Here is a 21,213-nt window from a genome sequence, read left to right as displayed (position 1 = left end):
TCTGCATTCCACCAGTGCAACTAGTGGACAAAGTTGCCCAAAGGCAAATGCGCAATTCAGTTATGCTCATAGGGTTTCGTAACACATTGCTGGTGTTGGGACATATTTCTATGTTCTTACCTAGTGACACAGCAGGACTGAGTGTATCCTTTTCCCCTCCGTCAACCGTCTTCTCCTCTCCCATATTATGCACCTCAGTAAATGAAGATTCTAAGGATGGTCAACTTAAAACAAAATCTCTGTTCCACACACTTCTCCCTAAGTCTGTCCATGGCACCTTCCAGTCTCATTCCTGTATCCTCAGGATCTGCCTTTCACGACCTACTCTCTTTTCAGAGTCATCTTTGTGTGTTACCCTGACTTCTTCACTTTTTAATCTATGGTCATGTAAAATCTTATCATTGCATTGAAACTGCGTGTGGTGGTGGGATGGACTTGGAGTTTGGGGTTAGTAGATGCAAATGATGGCATTTAAAATAGATATGCAGGAAGGTCCTATTGCATAGCACAGGGCACTCTATCCAATCTCAGGGATACAGCGTGATGGCAGATCATATGAGAAAAAGAATGTATATGTTTGTATAAGTGGGTCACTTTGCTGTACCACAGAAATGGGCCCAACATTATAAACCAACTCTACTTAAAAAAAAAAAAAGAAAGAAACTGCTCTTGCTAATGTTTTCCATGCTAACTACCTGAATAGGCATCATAGCAGAAAGAAACCCAGTAGGGCAGCAATGGCCCACTCAAATTAGAATAAAAAGAAATATTGGTGCATAGTCAACATATTATATTATGTTCAGGTGAACAATATAGTGATTCAAGATCTGTGTATATTGCAAAATGGTCATAATACGTCTGGTTAACATCCATCCCCACACATGGTCTCAGACTTTCTTTGGTGATGAGGACGCTCTCTTAGCAACTTTCAACTATGCAACACGCTGTGATGAACCAGCGCTGCCATGCTGGGCATTACAGCCCTCTGATTTCTTTATCTATGACTGGAGGTTTGGACCCTGCTGACCCCTCGACCCATTTTGCCCCCTTCCTCAACCTCTGGCAGCCACACATCTGTTCTTTGTGTCTAAAAGCTTGGTTGGGGAGTTCCCCTCAGGGCTCAGCGGAAACGAATCTGACTAGTTTCCATGAGGATGCAGGTTCGATTCTTGGCCTCACTGGGTGGGTTAAGGATCCAGCATTGCCATCAGCTGTGGTGTAGGTCACAGACATGGCTCGGATCTGGTGTTGCTGTGGCCGTGGTGTAGGCTGGCAGCTGTAGTTCTGATTTGACCCCAGCCTGGGAACCTCCATATGAAGTGAATGTGGCCCTAAAAAGACAAAAGTACACACACACACACACACACACACACACATATAATGTATACATATAGGATCATTTATTTACAATCAGTGTGGACTCATGGATATGTATTTTGTACTTTAGTTATAATCCAGTACTAGAGCTTCTGACATACAAAGAACTTTGAATCATCACACTACTCTTACAACAAAAAGCTAAAAAAAAAAAAGGAAATTCAATGATTTTCCTTGGATTCATCAAGAATTGGCATTGCAGGCTAGCTCTAGCCCCACATTTGGACAGACGGTGAATACATAGAATGCAGAGAGTCTGGCTAATAGGAGCAGAAGCTGGAGTTCCTATTGTGGCTCAGTGGAAACAAATCTGACTAGTATCCATGAGGACGCAGGTTTGATCCCTGGCCTGGCTCAGTGGGTTAATGATCTGTCATTGCTGTGAGCTGTGGTGCAGGTCGCAGACTCAACTCAGATCCTGCGTTGCTGTGGCTGTGGTGTAGGCCAGAAGCTATAGCTCCAATCTGAACCCTAGCCCGGGGCGGGAACCTTCATATGCAGTGCATGCTGCCCTAAAAGACAAAAAAACAAAAACAAAAACAAACAAACAAAAAGGGAGCAAAAGCTGCTGGAGCCATAAACTGGTGGGAAGACTTCAAAGGTAATTTTGACAAATCCCGGAGGATGAGTGTCGACTAGCACGAAAACGAGAAGTACTTGGAGCTGCCGTCTTAGCCAAGCTCCGCACTCTACACCCAGCGACTCCAGCAGCTTCTCATTGTAAGGATCTGAGAACGGATTGTGAGATAAGCCCGGAGCATTCTCCCTGAGAGGGGCCTCCTCTCCAGGGGAAGACATTCACAGAGCCCTATCCCACCCAGGGGGAGGTGTTTTTCTGACTCCAGGGTGTTGTTTAGCCCTGTGACCTCAGTTCTCTGATGGGTCCAGAAGAGTGGTTAATTTTTAGTTTGTCCAGCTTTGTCTTGATCTAAGGGAGTGACAACTTCTAAGCTTTTGTTATATTTTGGAACTGAAAATAAGTTTGAATTTTCTTTTGCATTCTGGTCGTGGCCCCCAAATTTTCACTAGTTTCTTAGTGTTCCAGTCTCTCTATGTCCCTTTAAAGATTTTTTTTTTTTTTTTTTTTTTGTCTTTTTAGGGCTGCACCTGTGGCATATGGAGGTTCCCAGGTTAGGGGTCAAATCGGAGCTGTTGCTGCAGGCCTACACCACAGCCATAGCAACACAGGATCCAAGCCACGCCTGTGACCTACACCACAGCTCACGGCAATGCCGGATCCTTCACCCAGTGAGCGAGGCCAGGGATGGAACCTGTGTCCTCAGGGATGCTGGTCAGATTCATTAACCACTGAGCCGCGACGGGAGCTCCAGTTTTGCTTGGATTCCAATCTCACTCTACAACTTCCTTCCCATTTGACCTTGGGCAAGTTTCTCAACTTTCTTGCCTCATCTGCGAAATGTGTAAATAACAATTGGTCTTGCTTCATAGGATTGTTATGGCAAGTCCATGAGTTAATGTTTGTGAAGTGTTTCAATCAGTACCTAGTAAGTGCTATACACAAATAGGTAAATTAATTTGAACGGATGACCCTAGCAAGTGGGAGATGTGGGCTCCAAAGTCTGAACTGTTGGCCTCCAAAGCTTGTGCTCATTCCGCAATACCAAACGATATACTTCTGCCATTTAAAGCGGGCTTATTTCCTAGCCACATTCCCAGCCAACCCAAGCACCTTCTGGAAGCCCATTCTCAGTTCCTGGGTCCTCAGCGCATACACCACGGGGTTAAGGGCTGGGGGGATGACACTGTGCAGCACGTTGAGGAGAACGGGGATGAAGGGAAACTTTCTTCCTGCCAGATGGGTGACCGATACCACAACGATGGCTGTGTAGAAAAAGAGAATGAGGGTGAGATGGGAGCTGCAGGTGCTCAGGGCCTTAGATGCTGCTTCCGCAGAGTTCAGCCTCAGCACGGAGCGGATAATCCAAGCATAGGAAGCAAAGACCAAAGCCATGTCACTCCCAACCATAATCCAGGCCAAAGCCAAATGGTAAAACCTATTAATAGCAGTGTCATCACAGGCTAGACGGGTGACCCCCAAGTTAGAGCACAGGCAGTGGTCGATCTCGTTCCGGGAGCAGTAGTGTCTCCGAGCCGCCAGCAGGGGCACTGGGAGGGTCAACAGGCCATTCCTGAGTATCATGGACAATGTGACTTTGACCACAAACGCTCCAGTGACTACGGAGGGGTACCGAAGCGGATGGCAGATGGCTACGTATCTGTCCACAGCCATGCAGAGGAAGACGCCTGACTCCATGCCCATGAAAGCATTGATGGCATACATCTGCGCGAAGCACTCAGGGAGACTGATGGTCTTGGCGTTAAACCAGAAGACGGCCAGGATCTTGGGCATGATGGTGGTAGCCAGACCAATATCCACCATAGCCAAGATGCTAAGGAACTGGTACATGGGCTGGTGCAGACTAGGCTCATGTTGGACTGTGATCAAGATGAGGAGATTGGCACCAAGAGCGATGAGGTAGATCAGGGCCAGCGGCAGGGAGAGCCAGTGCTGCCACTCGTGAATGCCCGGGAGCCCCAGCAGGACGAACTCAGACACCTGAAACCCTGAGCTATTGGTTATTCTCAGCGTGGTACCCATCTATGGACTGTCTGGTCCTCAGAATTTACCTGAATTAAGGAAAACCAAAATAGGCTGTGGTTAGCTCAGCTGAGGGTCAAAATTTGTGTAGCGTTATAAGAATCACCACCAATAACTCTGTCCTTTTTATTTTTTTAATTTTTTTTGTCTTTTTTTTTTTTTTTTTTTTTTTTTGCTATTTCTTGGGCCGCTCCTGCGGCATATGGAAGTTCCCAGGCTAGGGGTTGAATTGGAGCTGTAGCCACCGGCCTATGCCACAGCCACAGCAACACTGGATCCGAGCCACATCTGCAACCTACACCACAGCTCACGGCAACGCCGGATCGTTAACCCACTGAGCAAGGGGGTTACCCACCGAACCCGCAACCTCATGGTTCCTAGTCGGATTCGCTAACCACTGCGCCACGACGGGAACTCCAACTCTGTCCTTTTTAGTGTACTGTATCCTGAACCCACTTGAGACTCTTGAAAAAGTTCATCTGAGAACAATGGAAGAGCCCAAATAGAGTCTAAGATAAAGCTTTTAGCAGAATAAAAGTCAAGATTCATGGCTTTGTGTCCTTGAAATTTTGGGTAGATTTTTTTAATATGTGGGGGATGCAGACAGAGCAGAAGACATGTGCACATACAAAGAACCCCGACTTTCAGGAGGTAAAGTTTAAGGGCGGAGATTTTTTTTTCCTGTTCTTGGGGAGCTTAAGAAAGAAAGTGGCCACCAGGAGAACCTTGGCTTGCTTTCCTTTCAACAGTGTCTATAGGCGACAAATTGTTTCTGACACAGCCCATTTCATGTAATCCTCACCAAACAAGTGCTATTATTTGCATAGGAGGATGCAGAGGTTGAATGATTAATCTAGACAGGACTACACTGAAAACACTAATAAGGGAGAAAGCCTCAGAAAAACTTATAAGCTTTTTAATTTAAATCTTATCTTTAAATCATAGCGAAAAGGTCAGTACCTCTTCGGAATATCCTTTGTTTCCTGTTTTGATTAATGATCTACTTAAAGTACTGTTTTTATTTTTTTGATTTTATTTTTAATGCAATTTTAAAAGGTTCTTTTCCATTTACAGTTATTACACGATATGGGCTGTATTCCTTGCGTTGTGCGGTACATCCCTGAGCCTGTCTTACTCCCAATAGTTTGTATCTCCCAGTCCCTCATTCCCAGCTTGTATCTTCCCCTCTCCTCACTTGTAACCATAGTTTGTCCTCTTTGTCTATGTATCTGCTACAGAATTATTTTTAAAAGTTCAATTTTGTTAATAAAATAAAATATATAAAGAGAGAAAATTGGAGTTTCTGTATTGGCGCAGCGGAAACGAATCCGACTAGGAACCATGAGGTTGTGGGTTCCATCCCTGGCCTCGCTCAGTGGGTTAAGGATCTGGTGTTGCCATGAGCTGTGGTGTAGGTCGCAGACTCAACTCAGATCCTGCGTTGCTGTGGCTGTGGTGTAGGCCGGCGGCTACAGCTCCAATTCAACCCCTAGCCTGAGAACTTCCATATGCTGCGGGTGCAGTCCTAAAAAGACAAAAAGACAAAAAAAAAAAAAAAAAAAAAAAGAGAGAGAGAGAGAGAGGGAGAGAGAGAGAGAAAATTATTGAAGAACTTCCATTCACGTCCAGATTTTTGTGTAGCGTAGGTTGGAAATACAGCTGGCATTTACTGCAAACATTGAGACTTTTTTTTTTTTTTTTTTTTTTTTTTTAAAGGCTGCATCTGTGGCATGTGGAGGTTCCCAGGCTAGGGGTCGAATTGGAGCTGTAGCCACTGGCCTACCCCAGAGCCACAGCAACGCCAGATCCAAGCCACGTCTGCGACCTACACCACAGCTCACAGCAATGCCAGATCCTTAACCCACTGAGCAAGGCCAGGAATCGAACCCGCATTCTCATGGATACTGGTTGGGTTCGTTACTGCTGAGCCACAACGGAACGCCTAGACCTTTTTGCTTAAGTAATTTCATGGCTCATTCTTGGCCCTTTAAGACTTGGTCTTCCTTGTTCTGGCATTCTTGATTTTGTTTGTTCTTGAATTGCCGTACAATATTTGGAAGTGTTTGTATCCGAAAAAGGACATGGGCATTAAACTTGAGGAATTCTTTAATATCTTAGAATTCTCTGTTACCTTGATCGGGGAATAATTGCTTGCTTTGTCAAATATTTAGGTATCAGTATTTCCTTCCCACGTCTCTGCCTTTGCTTCGTTTGTGTAAGATCAGGGTTCCACCACCTCTGTGAAGAATGAAGGCCATACCATTCACAGATGATCATAAACACAAGCACCCATGAAACTGATGAGGAAAAAGAAGAAAAATAGTAACAGTAGCGCTTTTAGAAAACAAAAAAAGTTAAGAGAAATAACTATAAATCAAAATCTCGACAATGGCAGTGGTGTTCAACATTTTAGAATATTTAATTTTCACCCCTTTTCTTTGCAATCTTTTGATACAGATGAAGTTTCATGTGAGTAGAATGCATTATTTTGTGCTTTTTCTTAATAAAGGATGTATACATTTCCTAATTCATCGGGAAGCTCTTTATAAACATTTGAGCTCATTATAAATGTTCATTTCAATGGCCACTGAAAATTGTCATATGGTTTTTATAACATTTCCCCCAATTTTTGTTTGGTTTTACATGATGTGATTTATTTTACCTTCATATTTATACTATTTGCTCTGTATTTTTTTCTATGTCTTCTCAGCTTAAATAGAACTTTTTTACCGATAATCTATGGGTGGTCTCAATGGGAATCCGTGTATTTCCCAAATTTATATGGAAAATTTTTGTCTACATTTGCATAATTCTAGGGCAGGGTCTGTGTAACTTTCATCACACTCTCAAAACATTCTATTTTGCAATCAAAAAACCCATTACAGAAAATTATTCTTTACTCAAAATTTTGACCAATATTCATTTCCTTATGACTTTCAGTTTTTAATGGCTGACATTCTGTTTTATTTTTGTCTTGTGTATTACCCACTTTGCTAAAGTGTTGTCAATTCTTAAATTTATCCCATTGATTTTCTTTTTTTTTTCTAAATTTTTCTGGGTAGAGCAAAACTGCTTGCACACAATGCTATTTTCTTTTTTTACAAATATTAATAGATCTTAATATTTGCTTTATGTCTCAAAGAAATGGTTGGAAATTCATGATCAGTGTAAAATACGTATCATGGTAAAAAAAGTTTAATTTTTTGGTTGGATTTAATGGAAATTCCGCCAGAATGTGATCTTCAAAAGTTATGTCTTTCTTTTTATCAGATATAGTAGTCCTTTATTTGAAATTGCTTTTTGTTCTGAGAATCTCGAATATAGAATTTATTATTCGAGAGCCCTTGGTTCATCAGTTGTTAACTGAGAACTTTAGAATTCAGCATCATTTCTCTCCTGTTTCCTAATCACTGAGTTCAGTCCCTAAAAACGTGGAGAGCCTGAGAGAAGGCAGGGACTAACGGTGAAGAATCAAAAAAGAAGAGCCAACTACGGAAGCCAATGATAAGGCACAACACCAAGATCAGTCAGGACAGAATGATGAGAGCAGGGGAAGCATCCATCCCCTTACCTGTCAGAATGCAGGTCATTCATTGTTTTACTCACCTTTTCCGAGGGAGCTTTGAAGAGGCGCTCAGGCTGCAATGCCTTCGATGGACGCTTTTGCTCTTCTGGCTTCAGTGGCCTGTGTTCAGCCCCTTGTTGATCAGCGAAGATTGCCACCTCACCTCCCATCCCTGGAGTCTGGAGTTTTTGTATAAATATGATCCTGGGAGGCCTGATCCCAACCTGCTCCCCTCTGAGCCCTCCCTGCTCTATTGCAAGCATCCTCCAGGGTTGCTTTTATTTTTTTAACATTGAACCCAAGTGCTCTCAGGGGTTAGCCCCATAATGTCTGGCGTGGATCCAACTCTGGTCCCAGGGCAGCCCGCCCGATGGGCAGCTTTTCAATGCAGGATCCTGAGGGATTATGAGGCCACCCTTGTCTGCTGAACGGTGCCCCTCATCACTGAAAAGTTTGGGAGGCTCCCTCTCTCCAAGTGTGTCTTTACTCCACGTCCTTCGCAGAGACTGCTTCGCAAGTGCTGTGACTCCTTAACTGTCACTTCCTTGTCCTCACCTCCTTTATGCTTCTTTCTTTCACTGAAATTTAATTTTGTCTCAACATCACATAGAAATTGCTCTTGCTAATGACCTCAGTTGCCAAAAAATACCGCATAGTTTTTAGGACGTAATTTTACCTGAACTTCTTTATTTGTCTGGATTGATCAGTTCCTTCCTCCAGGGCCTCTGCTCCTCTTGTCTTTCATGACATTGCATTTTCAGTCTTAATTAAATCGGAATAAAAGAGCGATATGGAATGTGTATTCTGATAAAATGCTGCTCAATGACAGATGCATTCTCTGACCATTCTATCTAAAAGAGCAACTCCAGACTCTAAAATCTCTGCTTTTTTAAAATCTCCGCAGCACATATCATGGCAGGCACATTGTACAGTTATGTTTTTTTTTTTTTCTTCTTCTCATACTAAAATGTCAGTCCCCGAGAGCAGGCTTTTTGTCATTTTTGCTCACTAGTCTTTCCCCAGCACCTAGATGAGCTCCTGGCACTTAGTAGGTGTTTGACAACTATTTGTCAAATAGATGAATGAGTATTAGGGAGGAGAGGAGTGGAGCAATCTAGGAGAATTTCCAAGTGTGATGCTGGTACTTATATGTGGTGACTTTTTACCCTTTTCTCTTCAATATTTTTATTAATTTTTTTGGCCTTTTGTCCTTTTAGGGCTGCACCCGAGGCATATGGAGGCTCCCAGGCTAGGGGTCAAATCAGAGCTGTAGCCGCTGGCCTACACCAGAGCCACAGCAACTCCGGATCCGACCCACAGCTGCATCCTACACCACAGCTCATGGCAACACTGGATCCTCAACCCACTGAGGAAGGCCAGGGATCGAACCTGCAACCTCATGGTTCCTAGTCGGATTCGTTAACCACTGAGCCATGATGGGAACTCCTCTGTTCAATGTTATTGTGTTTCTAGCAGTTTATGACTATGAGAATCTCTGACTGGACTCTTTAGGCAACTGGGAGGTAATTGGGAAAGTTTTCTTTTTTTTTCCCCTGCCCTGCAGCATATGGAATTCCTGGGCCAGGGTAATATGGTATTAAGTGAGGTGCAGTTTGCTAAAAGTAAGATATACTGAGTCATAAATTGTTAGTATTATTATTCTCTGGCTACGCTAATGGCACGTGAAAGTTCCCAGGCCAGGGATGGAACCCAAGCCACTGTAGTGACAACGCCAGATAAGGAGAGCCTGCTGTGCCATAAGGGAACTCTGTTGTTTTTTTTTTTTTTTTTACCAGCTCTAATGGTTCTTTTGTGTGCTTTTTAGAATTTTTTGCATGTAAGGTCTCATCTGAAAACAGAGATTTTTCTTTGTTCCTCTACAATTTGTATGCCTTTTATTTCTGTTTATTGCCCAATTGCCCAGGCCAGAACTTCAAATGTAATGCTAAATAGAAGTGAAAGTGGCCATCCTTGTCTTGTTCCTGATCTTAGGGATAAAGCTTTCAGTCTTTCGCAATTAAATCTGTTAGCTGTGGGTTTTTGTTTTTTTTTTTTTTTTTTTGGTGGATGTACTTTATCAGGTTGAGGAAGTTCCCGTCTATTCCTATCTTGCTCAATATTTTAATCATGAAAGAGTTTTGGATTTTATCAAATATGTTTTCTGAAGTAACTGAGATGAGGTGTGGTTTTTTTCTTTATTCTATTAATATGGTGTACTACATTAATTTTGTATATTGAACCACCCTTGCATTCCTGGGATAAATCCCACTTGGTCATAGTATATAATCCTTTTAATAAATTGTATTTGGTTTGCTAGTATTTTACAGAGAATTTTTGGGTCTATCTTCATGAGGTATTTATCTGCAATTTTTCTTTCTTGTGATGTCTTTGGTTTTGATGTCTTGGTAATTCTAGTCTCATAGAATGAGTTAGAAAGTATCCTGTTCTCTCTTTGGGGAATAATTTGGGAAGCGTTGGTGTTAATTCTTCTTTGAATATTTGATGCATTTCACCAGTAAAGCCATCTGGAGCTAGGCTTTTCTTTGCTGGAAGTTTTTTATTATTACTGAGTCCATCTTTTTACTTGTTATAAGCCTGTTCCTATTTTCTATATCTTTTTGAGCCAGTTTTGGTAGTTTGTATGATCTCAAAATGTGTCCCTCTAATGGAGGTGTTCTAATGTGCTGATGTACAATTTTTCCTAGTATTCTCTTACAATCCTTTTCCCTCTGTGGGGTCAGTAGTAGTGTTCCCATGTTCATAATTAATTCTAGTACTTTGAGTCTTCTCTCTTTTCTTCTTGGTCTTTCCAGCTGTGCACCCAGCCCGGGCACACTTGGGGCCTTTTAGATCCCCAGCAATCTGTGGGAGCTCTTCGAAGCTCTTATTCACCAACACACCTAAGCCTTTTGTCCCGAGTTTCTGGTGTATCTATTGTCTGCTTTGACTGTCATTCTTACCCAAGTAGCAGAGGCTAACACATTTTCCTTTAAGAATTTTTGCCGGAGTTCCCATCGTGGCACAGTGGTTAACGAATCTGACTAGGAACCATGAGGTTGAAGGTTCGGTCCCTGCCCTTGCTCAGTGGGTTAAGGATCTGGTGTTGCTGTGAGCTGTGGTGTAGGTTGCAGATTTGGCTCAGATCCTGCGTTGTTGTGGCTCTGGCGTAGGCTGGTGGCTACGGCTCCGATTGGACCCCTAGCCTGGGAACCTCCATGTGCCGCGGGAGTGGCCCAAGAAATGGCAAAAAGACAAAAAAAAAAAAAAAAAAAAAAAGAATTTTTGCCAAATGCCCCCAAGTAACCCCCACTCTATCCTGGGAGAGTTCTGAATGAGGTCTTCCATGAGCCACCAGACAGATTAAAAAAATAACAATTCTTTGAGAACAAGTTCTGCCCTGCTTCCTGCAGCACCATAAGCCCACGCAGGGAACATAGGCTGCGGGTTTTAAGAATGTCACCAAGCCAGGGAGGGAAGGATGGAGCCTGGGTAAGTTAAAATGCTACAAAGCTCTCCTACAGAGATTCGGTCACTTTTTCAAGTGCCTTCAGGCTTTGTGGTAGCGTGAACAGTTTCTTCAGCACAGCTTCTGTGTGTGTGGTGCCAGCAGCGTCCGGTGGTCAGCAGCCCCCTGCCCCTGACCCCCAGCAACTCCCTGGCCTGGTTGTGTAGCCCAATGCCTCTGGTAGTGCCTCTGTTCCTGTGAACAGCTTAGTCTGGCACCCTGGAAGTTGGATTTCCAGCAAGTTCAGCTGGCACAGCATCACAGCCACTCTCCTGTTCAGTGTACCAGCCTGTGCCCTTGTCATCGGGGCCTGGATCTCAGCCAGGTGGAGCTTTCTTGGCCAGCTCTATGCCGTCTCTAGTGGTAGTGGCTGCTTCTCATATCTGCAATTCTTTATTCTTTAGGACGCTCTCTGCACATGAGCCAATCCCTTGGTATTTCAATGCCTTGTTATAGCGGATATCTATTTACATTAAATGTTTTCTGTTCAAAAGATGTGGCTTTCCTCTCCTGATTGATACATAGAAGGATGCACTGGGGAAACATTTACGAGAAATGGCTGTGAATGATGACTTCGGGCAAGCTCCACAGTGAAACCGAAATGAATTTGGGTCGTGTAATTGTGAGTGATACGAAAAGTCCCCAAATACTTCTGATCTAGAGGAGACATGCTTTAAATAAATCTCAACAATGACTTGGACCTAAAAGCCCAAATGATTTCGGCAGAATCCAGTGTTCCAGTTATCCAAGCTTGGCGCAAACCATCCTAAACACGAGCGTAAAACAACGCCTCTTTCATTAGTCACAGATTCCGGGGATGAGGAGTTCAAGAAGAGTGCAGTGGAGACGGCTTATTTTCACTCCACATGTCGGCAGCCTCAACTCAGAAGATGCACATAGACGGGGTGATCGCATGGCCAGGGACCGGAGGTATCTTCACTCATGTGGCTGGCTCCTGGAATGGTATGATTTCAACGCTGGGCTCCGTTGGGACTTCGGACTAGAGCAGCTACCCATGGTCCCTTCATGTGGCTGAGACACCTCATTGCAGGGCAGCTGGGTTTTCAGTGGGAGAATCCAGGGAACAAAACATAACAAGAGACACAGGTGGATGCTCGATGCATTTTTCTTTTTTTGTTTTTCTTTTCTTTTTTTCTTGTTGGCCATTCCCTCAGCATATAGAGTCCCTGGGCCAGGGATCAGATCTGAGCCCTAGTTGCAGCCCATGCCTATGCTGAGGCAATGCCAGATCCTTGATCCACTGTACCCATTGAACCTGAACCTGCATCCCAGCTCTCCAGAGATGCCTCCAATCCCATTGCACCACAGGGGAACTCCTGGATGGGTTTTCCTGGCCTAGATTTCTGCCACATTCTATGGTGAATAAGAATGAGTGAATAAGGCCAGCTCAAATTAAAAGGGGAGGGGAATTAGATTCAACTTCTCGATGGGAAATTTCCCATATTACACTGAAAAAGAGCCTGAGGGTTGCAGATGTCGTGCTCACCTCTGGAACAGGCCATACCCAGTGAGATGTTTGATAGGAAACAAAAGGGCCATGAAAAGTGCTTCAAGTTCTCATCCTGAGCTTGGAATTAAAAGGAAAAAATATGGAATCACTATTATATAATTTGGGAAGAGAATAAAGAAATATAAGGTTGAATGTATTCATAAATTTATGAATAGAGCAATTTGTCCAATAGGCATATTCAATAAAACTTGCTAGTCAAAAAAGTGAGCACATGGGGAAACCTATGAAATGGATCAATTCAGCAACAGTTGGAAGTTTAAAAAAACACAAGAAAATGTAATAAAAACAAATAAGATGATAAAGGCCGATACAAAGATGGCATTGTGATAACTGTGGATAGATTGAACCGCCCTGCTCAAAGGATACCTTCTTCAGGTTAGGTTAAGTAAGAGAGACACAGCGAGAGCCGTTTTGAGAAGACAGGCCCAAATTAAACCATCAACTGGATATGAAAATAAATGTGTGAGAAAAGATAAATAGGCAATTAAAATAAATAGCGTGGTGGTATTAAAATTATATAAAGTGAAACCAGTGCATATCATACACGCGGCAAAGAGGAATAGTTGGTTAAGATGAAACAGAAGGCACGCTGCTTTTTATACACACGGCTCATAGTGCAGAGAGAAAAATCAACTGCTGTGATCTTTCTCTCGTGTCAGAATTTTTGTGAGTCTCTAGGTTGGATGTTGGATGCTCACATATTTTCAAAAGCACTGAAAGACACCCCTCCACAGCTGTCGGCACTGTCTGCCCTCTGGGCTGCTACACAGAGACTCGCCCTCTGTGTTTTGAAGGAATAGATGAATGAGAACGTCACAAACCATGTGACATATGTGTCAATGAAAGTTTAGAGGCACCTTGAGGATGACTTAGCGCTGCGATTTACCAGCGGATCAACTTGCGTAGTGGATCTGCCTGAGCGCCTGTTTCTTGGTGAGAAAGGATGAACAGTGATGCTTCCTCCGGAAGAGGGGTGCTGTGAAATTTACATGAAATCCGTCGATTCATTGTGGGAAAGCCTTTGGCAAACTGTAAAGCGAAGTTCAAGGTTAGATGTTGTTGTTACTCATCTCCTTTGGGGTGGAAACAGGAAGTTGGCTGAAGTTCAGGCTCTTTTCCGCTGTTGCCTCTTTGCCTTTTCTTCCTGGGGAATTGCCCTCGGTCAGGATGTGCGGTCACTGACCGGAAGGGTGAAGCAGCAGCCCCTTTTTGGAGGAAGTTGAAAGCCTCTGACCTTGGGTAAGTTTCTAGGCATACCGTGTAGGATGGCCTGTCCCATGCTGTGCCCTGACTTCCTGCAGGTCTGCTGGGTGGTCCAGCATCCACTTCCCCGTGGGCCAAGCTCATGGTTTGTGATGATGCTTCAGCCCCAGGACGGTCTTCCCAGAGGCTGTTCTCTGAGGTGGACTGGCAGGCATGCTTCCTGAGGTCACTCTCCAGACTGCAGTCCGGGACGTCTTCTTAGGTATCTGGGATTCAGTGGACCATGTGACTCCTGCCTGAGTGACTGCATCACGATTGCATTGTTTATTATGCATCTCCCACGTGCAGAATTCTGTACTAGGCACAGAGAATGTACAAAGTGATCAAGGGTCAGGGTTCTTATACACAAAAATGTGCATTTTTGTTAGAAGTGCAAATGGCACAATTTCCTTTATATTGAATTAATTGGTATTTGGAACTATTTTTCCAGGGCATTTTCTGGTACCACTTTTTTTTTCTTTCTTAGGAGGAAAATTTTGCCACATCATTGGATCGATCTTTCCATGGGTATATCGTATCTCAAAGCATGTGCTCTTTATCATGTCTTTTGGTTGCCACGGGATGCTGTGACTTAGCTCCGCAAACCGTCATGATCATCACAACTTTTAACTTGAAGAACCGAAGCATAGCAAGGTTTCATAAGTTGCTCAAAATCATACAGAAATTCAGGAACAGAGCATGACTAAGAGAGAGAATGGTGCTAAGGTTACATAATCAGACTCCCAAGGAATTGAATCCCGGCCCTCGCACTTGAAGCTGCTGGCTGGGGCCCGTTCTGTAACCCCCAGGGTATGTAAATTACAAATGACATTGTACCTGCCAGATAGGGTTGTTATGGGGGGTATTAAATCAGATGATATATATGTGTGTATATGTAAAATACATAATATGTCCAGCTCAGTTTTTTGGCCTATAAGAAGTACTTGGCACCTGTTATCCATTCATTAATAATAATAATTTTTATTATTATTGAGGTTTTCTGGTACGAAGATGAAAGTTTTCTCTGCCCTCTCAATACACATTTATTTAAAATTTTTTCTCATTATGAAAATAAACACATACATCTGTAACAAAGTAAATTTACATTAATATTTTTAAAGGCTCCATTTTCTGCTAACAATAATATCACAACCAACTTTTTATGAATGTTTGCTTGCATTTAGACTATTGCTTTTGGATATTGTTTTAAAAACAGACTTACTGGGTAAAAGAATTTGAACGTTAATGAACATTTGAAAATTCTGTCAAATTGCTTTTGGGTCCCTTTGGACCAATTTACGGTCAGTCCTACTCGCCGTGCAGAAGACTGTCAGTCACAGGGTGGCATCAGTCATCAGGGAGAGAATGTAAAAATTTCCTTTTTATTGGTATTTGAGAGTAATAGGAACTTTTATTATGTTCCTGTGCATGTTTTGATTAGTGAGACTGACAGGTTACATGAATTTATTGGCCGCTTTCTCCCTAGTGAGAGATAAAGGCAGATGTTTGTTTTGCTTTTTAGGGCCACACCCATGCATATGGAAGTTCCCAGGCTAGGGGTCACATCGGAGCTGTAGTTGCCGGCCTACACCACAGCCACAGCCACAACAACTCAGGATCCAAGGCGAATTTGCAATCCACACCACAGCTCACAGTCAATGCCGGATCCCTGACCCGCTGAGTGACGCCAGGGATCGAACCCGCATCCTCATGGATACTAGTCGGAGTCACTTCCATGGTGCCACAACAACAGGAACTCCCCCCATCCACGTTTTGAGTGTTAAAACGTCTGTCCTTTCCTAACACCTTAGCGGCCTTCTAAAACTGGGGTCACTTGTGGACACATCGTCCCCCAACCCAAGCAGCCTCCGGAAGCCCAGCCTGAGTTCACGCATCCGCAGCGCGTACACCACGGGGTTGAGGGCAGGGGGCATGACATTGTGCAGCACGTTGAGGAGAACGGGGATGAGGGGCGCCTTCCTCTCTGCCAGGTGTGTGACAGAGAGCACGACGATGCCCGTGTAGAAGAAGAGGATGAGAATGAGGTGGGAGCTGCAGGTGCTCAGAGCCTTTGACATCGCCTCTGGTGACTTCAGCCTCAGCACAGAGCGAAGGATTAGAGCGTAGGAAGAAAAAACCAGGGCCATATCACTCCCTGTCAGGACCCACGCCAAGATCAGTTGGTAGAATTTGTTCACGGTGATGTCATCGCAAGCCAGGCTGATCACGGCCAAGTTGGAGCACAGGCAGTGGTCGATTTCATTCTTGGAGCAGTAGTGGCACCGGGCAGCTAGTGCAGGCACTGGGATGGGCAACAGGCTGTTTCTGAGCACCATGACTCCTGTAGCTTTGACCAGAAACATTTCCGTGACTATGGAAGGGTATCGAAGGGGTGGCATATGGCTATGTATCTGTCTACCGCCAGGCAGAGGAAGATACCAGACTCCATGCAGAAGAAGAAGTGGATGGCATAGATCTGAGCAAAGCACTCAGGGAGGCTGATGGCCTTGGCATCAAACCAGAAGATAGCCAGGATCTTAGGCATGATGGTAGTGGCCAAGCCCATGTCCACGATGGCCAATATGCCCAGAAAATGGTACATGGGCTCATGCAGCGTAGGCTCACACTGGATGGTGATCATGATGAGAAGATTGGCACTGAGGGCTAAAAGGTAGAGCAGAGCCAGGGGCAGGGAGAGCCAGTGCTGCCAGTCATGAATGCCCGGGAGCCCCATCAGCATGAAATGGGAAATCTGGAGGCTGGAGCTGTTGGTAACAGTGGTAGAGGCATCCATGGGATAGGTGCCCAGTTCTCTGCGACTGCCCATAAAACAGAAATAAGAAGGAGTTTGCATCTGAACTTTCAGCTGAGGGTCTTGATTAGGGACTCCCTTCCGCCAGTGACCCAGCTTCTTTTATTCAGAAATGAGTCTCAACTTTTTTTTGGCTCTTGGAAATATACCACCGAGGAGCAATAAAGCCCGAATTAATCCTAAACGGAAAGGTTTGATCAGCTACTTGTCATCACCACTTGTCGGTCTGATAAGCATGTCCAAATATATCAGCAATAATAGTATCAGTAACAGATAACAAATAATATTTGGTTTACTTCCATTTTTTTTTTTGCTTTATATTCAAGCAGCTTGTATCATTATATAGAGAGATTACATCTAGCCTCTGTCTTTCAGTAGTGTGCTCCAAGACACAAAATAGGCACTTGTAAAAATTTATTGCATGGATGAACAAATGAACCATGATTTCCCAGTCTCATTAAAAGCACTGCAAAATCTGGAGTCCCCGTTATCTTTCAGCGGAAACGAGTCCGACTAGGAACCATGAGGTTGCGGGTTCGACCCCTGGCCTCACTCAGTGGGTTGGGGATCTGGCGTTGCTGTGGCTGTGGTGTAGCCCAGCAGCTACAGCTCCTATTAGACCCCTAGCCTGGGAACCTCCGTATGCCACAGGTGCAGCCCTAAAAAGACAAAAGACCAAAAATAAATAAATAAATAAATAAAGCGATGCGAAATCTTAATTTGAATGACTGCTTCACATTTCCATATTTGACTCTTTGACAAATTACTCACCAATACTTTACTTTTCAGATTGTTTCCTTTGAGTAGAATTTCAAAAAATGATGCAGAAGTGATACATGCAAAGGGCATAGCCATCTTAACGTTTCATTCTTTATAGTAATTTAGAGTTCCCATTGTGGGTCAGTGGGTTACGAACCTGACTAGTATCCCTGAGGTTGTGAGTTTGATCCCTGGCCTCGCTCAGTGAGTTAAGGATCTGGGGTTGCTGTGGCTGGGGTGTAGGTCGCAGACACGGCTTGGATCCCGCATTGCTGTGGCTGTGGCGCAGGCCGGCAGCTGCAGCTCCAACTCGATCCCTGGCCTGAGAACTTCCATATGCTGCAGATGTGGCCCTAAGAGGAAAAAAAAAGGTGTTAAGTGTCTTACATGTACATGGGGAAAAAATCAAATCAAATGAAAAATAAAAACAGTGGAAAATAAGACACCTGTATTTGGGTTTCCTAAACCTTTCTCTCTCTCTCTCTCTTTTTTTTTTTTTTTTTTTTTAAACCAGAGGCATCTAGTAATACCAGTTTATTGGGAATTCTTCCAGAGAAAGTTTTTGCACAGATAAGACTATATATATATTTTTTTTCCCATAAAGGAAAAAACAAGTGTTAACATACTAATCTTCCTCTTATTTTTTTTTTCTTTCCTTTTACTTTTTAACTTGATTATCTTGGAGACTGTTCTGTATCATGCTGTAGATATGTCTTCTTGTTTTATGTTGCATATTTTTGTACGATTATTTCCAGTGTTTTGCTACTGTAAAAATGATTCAATAAGTGTAACTGTTCATATATCTTTAATCATATATGCAGGTTTAGCCATAGGATACTTTCCAGGAAGTGAATTGCTGTGTGAAATGGGGAAAAAGGGATTTTTGATATTGCCATCCTGTCTTCTTAGGAGGTTTTTCTGGCCCCGTGTGGCAGTAGGGGCTCTTATGCTCCTGACTTACGCTGAATGGTGGCTTCATAGATTCACCACAGTGTTTTATGCAGCCAGAATTGTTCATGAGTGTTTATTTCACCACATTTGTGCCATAATTGGAAGTTTTAATTTAAAAATCTTTGTTAATAGAATAAGGAGGGAGTTCCTGCAGTGGGTTGATGATCTGGCCTGTCTCTGTGGAGGTGCTGCTTGGATTCCCCAGCCTGGCACAGAGAGTTAAAGGGTCCGGCATCGCCACAGCTGTGATGTAGGCTATAGATGTGGCTTGGACCCAACCCCTGGCCAGGGAACTTCCATATGCTGCTGGTGCAGCCATAAAAAAAAGTAGAATAAGTAAACATTGATATTTCAATTTTGATTTACCTTTCACATTATTTTGTGAACTTTGACTTTTTTTGAACTTTGACCAATTCAAAGATTTTTTTCCCCCCATTCATATGCTTAGTCAATTTTCTCCTTTAATGCATCCTGTGACCTTAAATGAAAGAATGTTTTTCAAGTGCTTAGGATGGAGTCTGGAAGCACAACATTGTTAACTTTTTTTATGAGTTTCATTATGTGGTAAGACAATTACCTCTATCTGATAAATTCTCTGGAAATATTTTCCCATTTTCAACTATCCTCTTGAAAAAATTACACATGAGCCTAAGCAAACCTTTATGTATTCATAACAATTGCACTTTTAATATTAATTATTTCATGACTTTTTAAGCTTTTAATAATGTAAAATCTGGTATTTTAATAAATGTTTACTTGCATTTTCTTTACAAAAAAAACTTTAAAATTAACTTTGTAGCCAATTTGAAATTTGACTACAATTTAGGAGTAAGTACCTAAATTAATTCTACCCACAAACAGCTAAATTATTGTTCTGGCACTGTTCAGTAAATAAACTTTCCCCTCCCCATTAATTCTCAATGTCCTTTTTTTAATGGTCAAATATTAAATTCAAACATATTAAATTCAAATATTAAAAAATATTTAAAAAAATATTAAATTCAAATATTAAATTCAAGGGTCTTTTCCTGACTAGACAGTCCTCTCTGTTATAGGCCAGTACTAACTGAATTAGTATATTTACCATGTGATAGGGAACAGTTTTACTAGTCATTCATCATAATTTTTAAATTAAAAAAAGACAATTTGTCTTTTGAGTGTTAAATTGAAAAATAAATTAATTATGGAAGAACTGATACCTTTTCCTCGTTGACTCTTTCTGTTTAGAAATCCAACGTTTTCTTTTCTGTTACATAGGTATTTTTATAATTTTTCACCTTATTACTTTTTTATTTCTTGTTTACATTTCCTATTTGGCTGTTCTGACTTAAAACCCTTCTGATGATTATTGCTTTAAAAACATTTCATTAAATATAGCGGGTTTATACTACTGCTTTCCTAAGCTAATAACTAGTAAATTCTCCTTGGACTTTTTTTGGGGGGAGGTGGTAAAAAGATGCATTATCACATTATTATTAAGGTAATTGTAAATAGTATCAGCTCTTATTTTTATTTTGCATCTTTCAGAAATGTTTGTAAATCTCTAAACAATTAAAAAAAAGTGGAGTTCTCTTGTGGCACAGTGGGTTAAGGATCTGTTATCACTGCAGTGGCTTAGGTCACTGCTGTAGTGTGGGTTCGATCTCTGGCCCAGGAATTTCCATGTGCCTTGGATGAGGCAAAAAAAAAAAAAAAAAAAAAAAAAAAGACAGAAAGAAACAGGGGGAAAAAGAAGAAATATTGACAGTGCACACCTTCATCTGGGGTCTGGACTTGAAGCAGAATGTGCCTCTGGTCCTCCTTCTGCAGTGCGGTGCTGCTAACGCTTTTCTGATAAATGATCTTTACTAGTTTGGGTAATTTGATGTCTATTTTTGTTCTTGATATTTAATTTAATTTAATTTAATTTAATTTAATTTAATTTAATTTTTGTCTTTTTAGGGCTGCACCCCAAGCATATGGAGGTTCCCAGTCTAGGGGTCCAATGGGAGCTGTAGCCTCCAGTCTACACCACAGCCACAGCAATTGCGGGATCTGAGCTGCGACTGCGACCTACACCACAGCTGACTGCAATGCCGGATCCTTAACCCACTGAGTGTGGCCAGGGATTGAACCTGCGTCCTCCTGGATGCTAGTCAGATTCGTTTCCACTGAGCCACGACAGGAACTCCTTGATTTTTTTTTTTTTTTAAATCAGAAATAGGTGAATTAAATGGCTATCTCTGTTCAGGATCTTGGATCTGTCATTTCCATGGAAAGCTCTCCCGCCTTCACCAGCCTTTCAGCATTTACCCCAGGTCTCCCCCGCCTCGGGCTCCGTGAGACGCCTGTTCAGTGGCTCACCGTTTTCACTTGCTCTCCAGACCTCAGACTCCTGTACAGGTGCAGATCTTGAGAGAGAAGAGGGCCGGAATCAGAAGGATCAAACTAAGGAAAGAAAGGGCGAGCACCCGGGAGGGAGGAGGAAGAGGGCGGCCGCCAGAACCGAGAGCGGGAACGGGAGCCGGGAGCCGCGAGAAGTGCCCTCCGCAGCGGCTTCTGGTCTCCCGGCTCTGCCTCTCTTTTATGGCCTTGCTGTCTAGAGCACATCTTCCTCTTCCCTGGCGCCCGGGATGTTGCACAGATTGGAGCCCCGAGGTGCCCTGGACCGTCTATGCTGCTCCCTCGGCCCTCCGCGGGCTCTAATTTTCCCCCGTGTGCATCAAAACATGATGTTTGTTCATTGCAGCCTGGCAGTGCCTTCCATGGTTTTAGGGGAATATGCAGCTTCTCCCAAGGAACAGGAATACTCGGCCCACAGTCCCCTGGGAAGCACAGCCCCTGCTCATCTCTGTTTTGCTGAAGGTTTAGA

General features: G+C 43.0%; 2 protein-coding genes across 2 annotated transcripts; both read right to left on the bottom strand.

Annotated features, from left to right (window-relative positions):
• LOC100514306 (olfactory receptor 688-like) lies at positions 2,649 to 4,156 on the bottom strand. Its single transcript, XM_003129434.3, has one exon. It carries the CDS (start codon positions 3,995 to 3,997, stop codon positions 3,032 to 3,034), a length of 966 nt encoding a protein of 321 aa, XP_003129482.1. The 5' UTR covers positions 3,998 to 4,156; the 3' UTR covers positions 2,649 to 3,031.
• On the bottom strand, positions 15,640 to 16,634 carry LOC110262324 (olfactory receptor 56B4-like). Its single transcript, XM_021102720.1, is given in 2 exon segments — positions 15,640 to 16,235; positions 16,238 to 16,634. Coding segments are annotated over 2 exon segments (993 nt in total).

This window comes from Sus scrofa, chromosome 9, assembly GCF_000003025.6.
Source record: "Sus scrofa isolate TJ Tabasco breed Duroc chromosome 9, Sscrofa11.1, whole genome shotgun sequence".
NCBI lineage: Eukaryota > Metazoa > Chordata > Mammalia > Artiodactyla > Suidae > Sus > Sus scrofa.
The sequence above is the reverse complement of the archived record's forward strand: the minus strand, read 5'-3'. Positions and strand labels throughout refer to the sequence as shown.

Coding starts and splice junctions, on each gene's coding strand:
- LOC100514306 (XM_003129434.3), bottom strand. CDS start 3,997: ATGGGTACCACGCTGAGAATAACCAATAGCTCAGGGTTTCAGGTGTCT.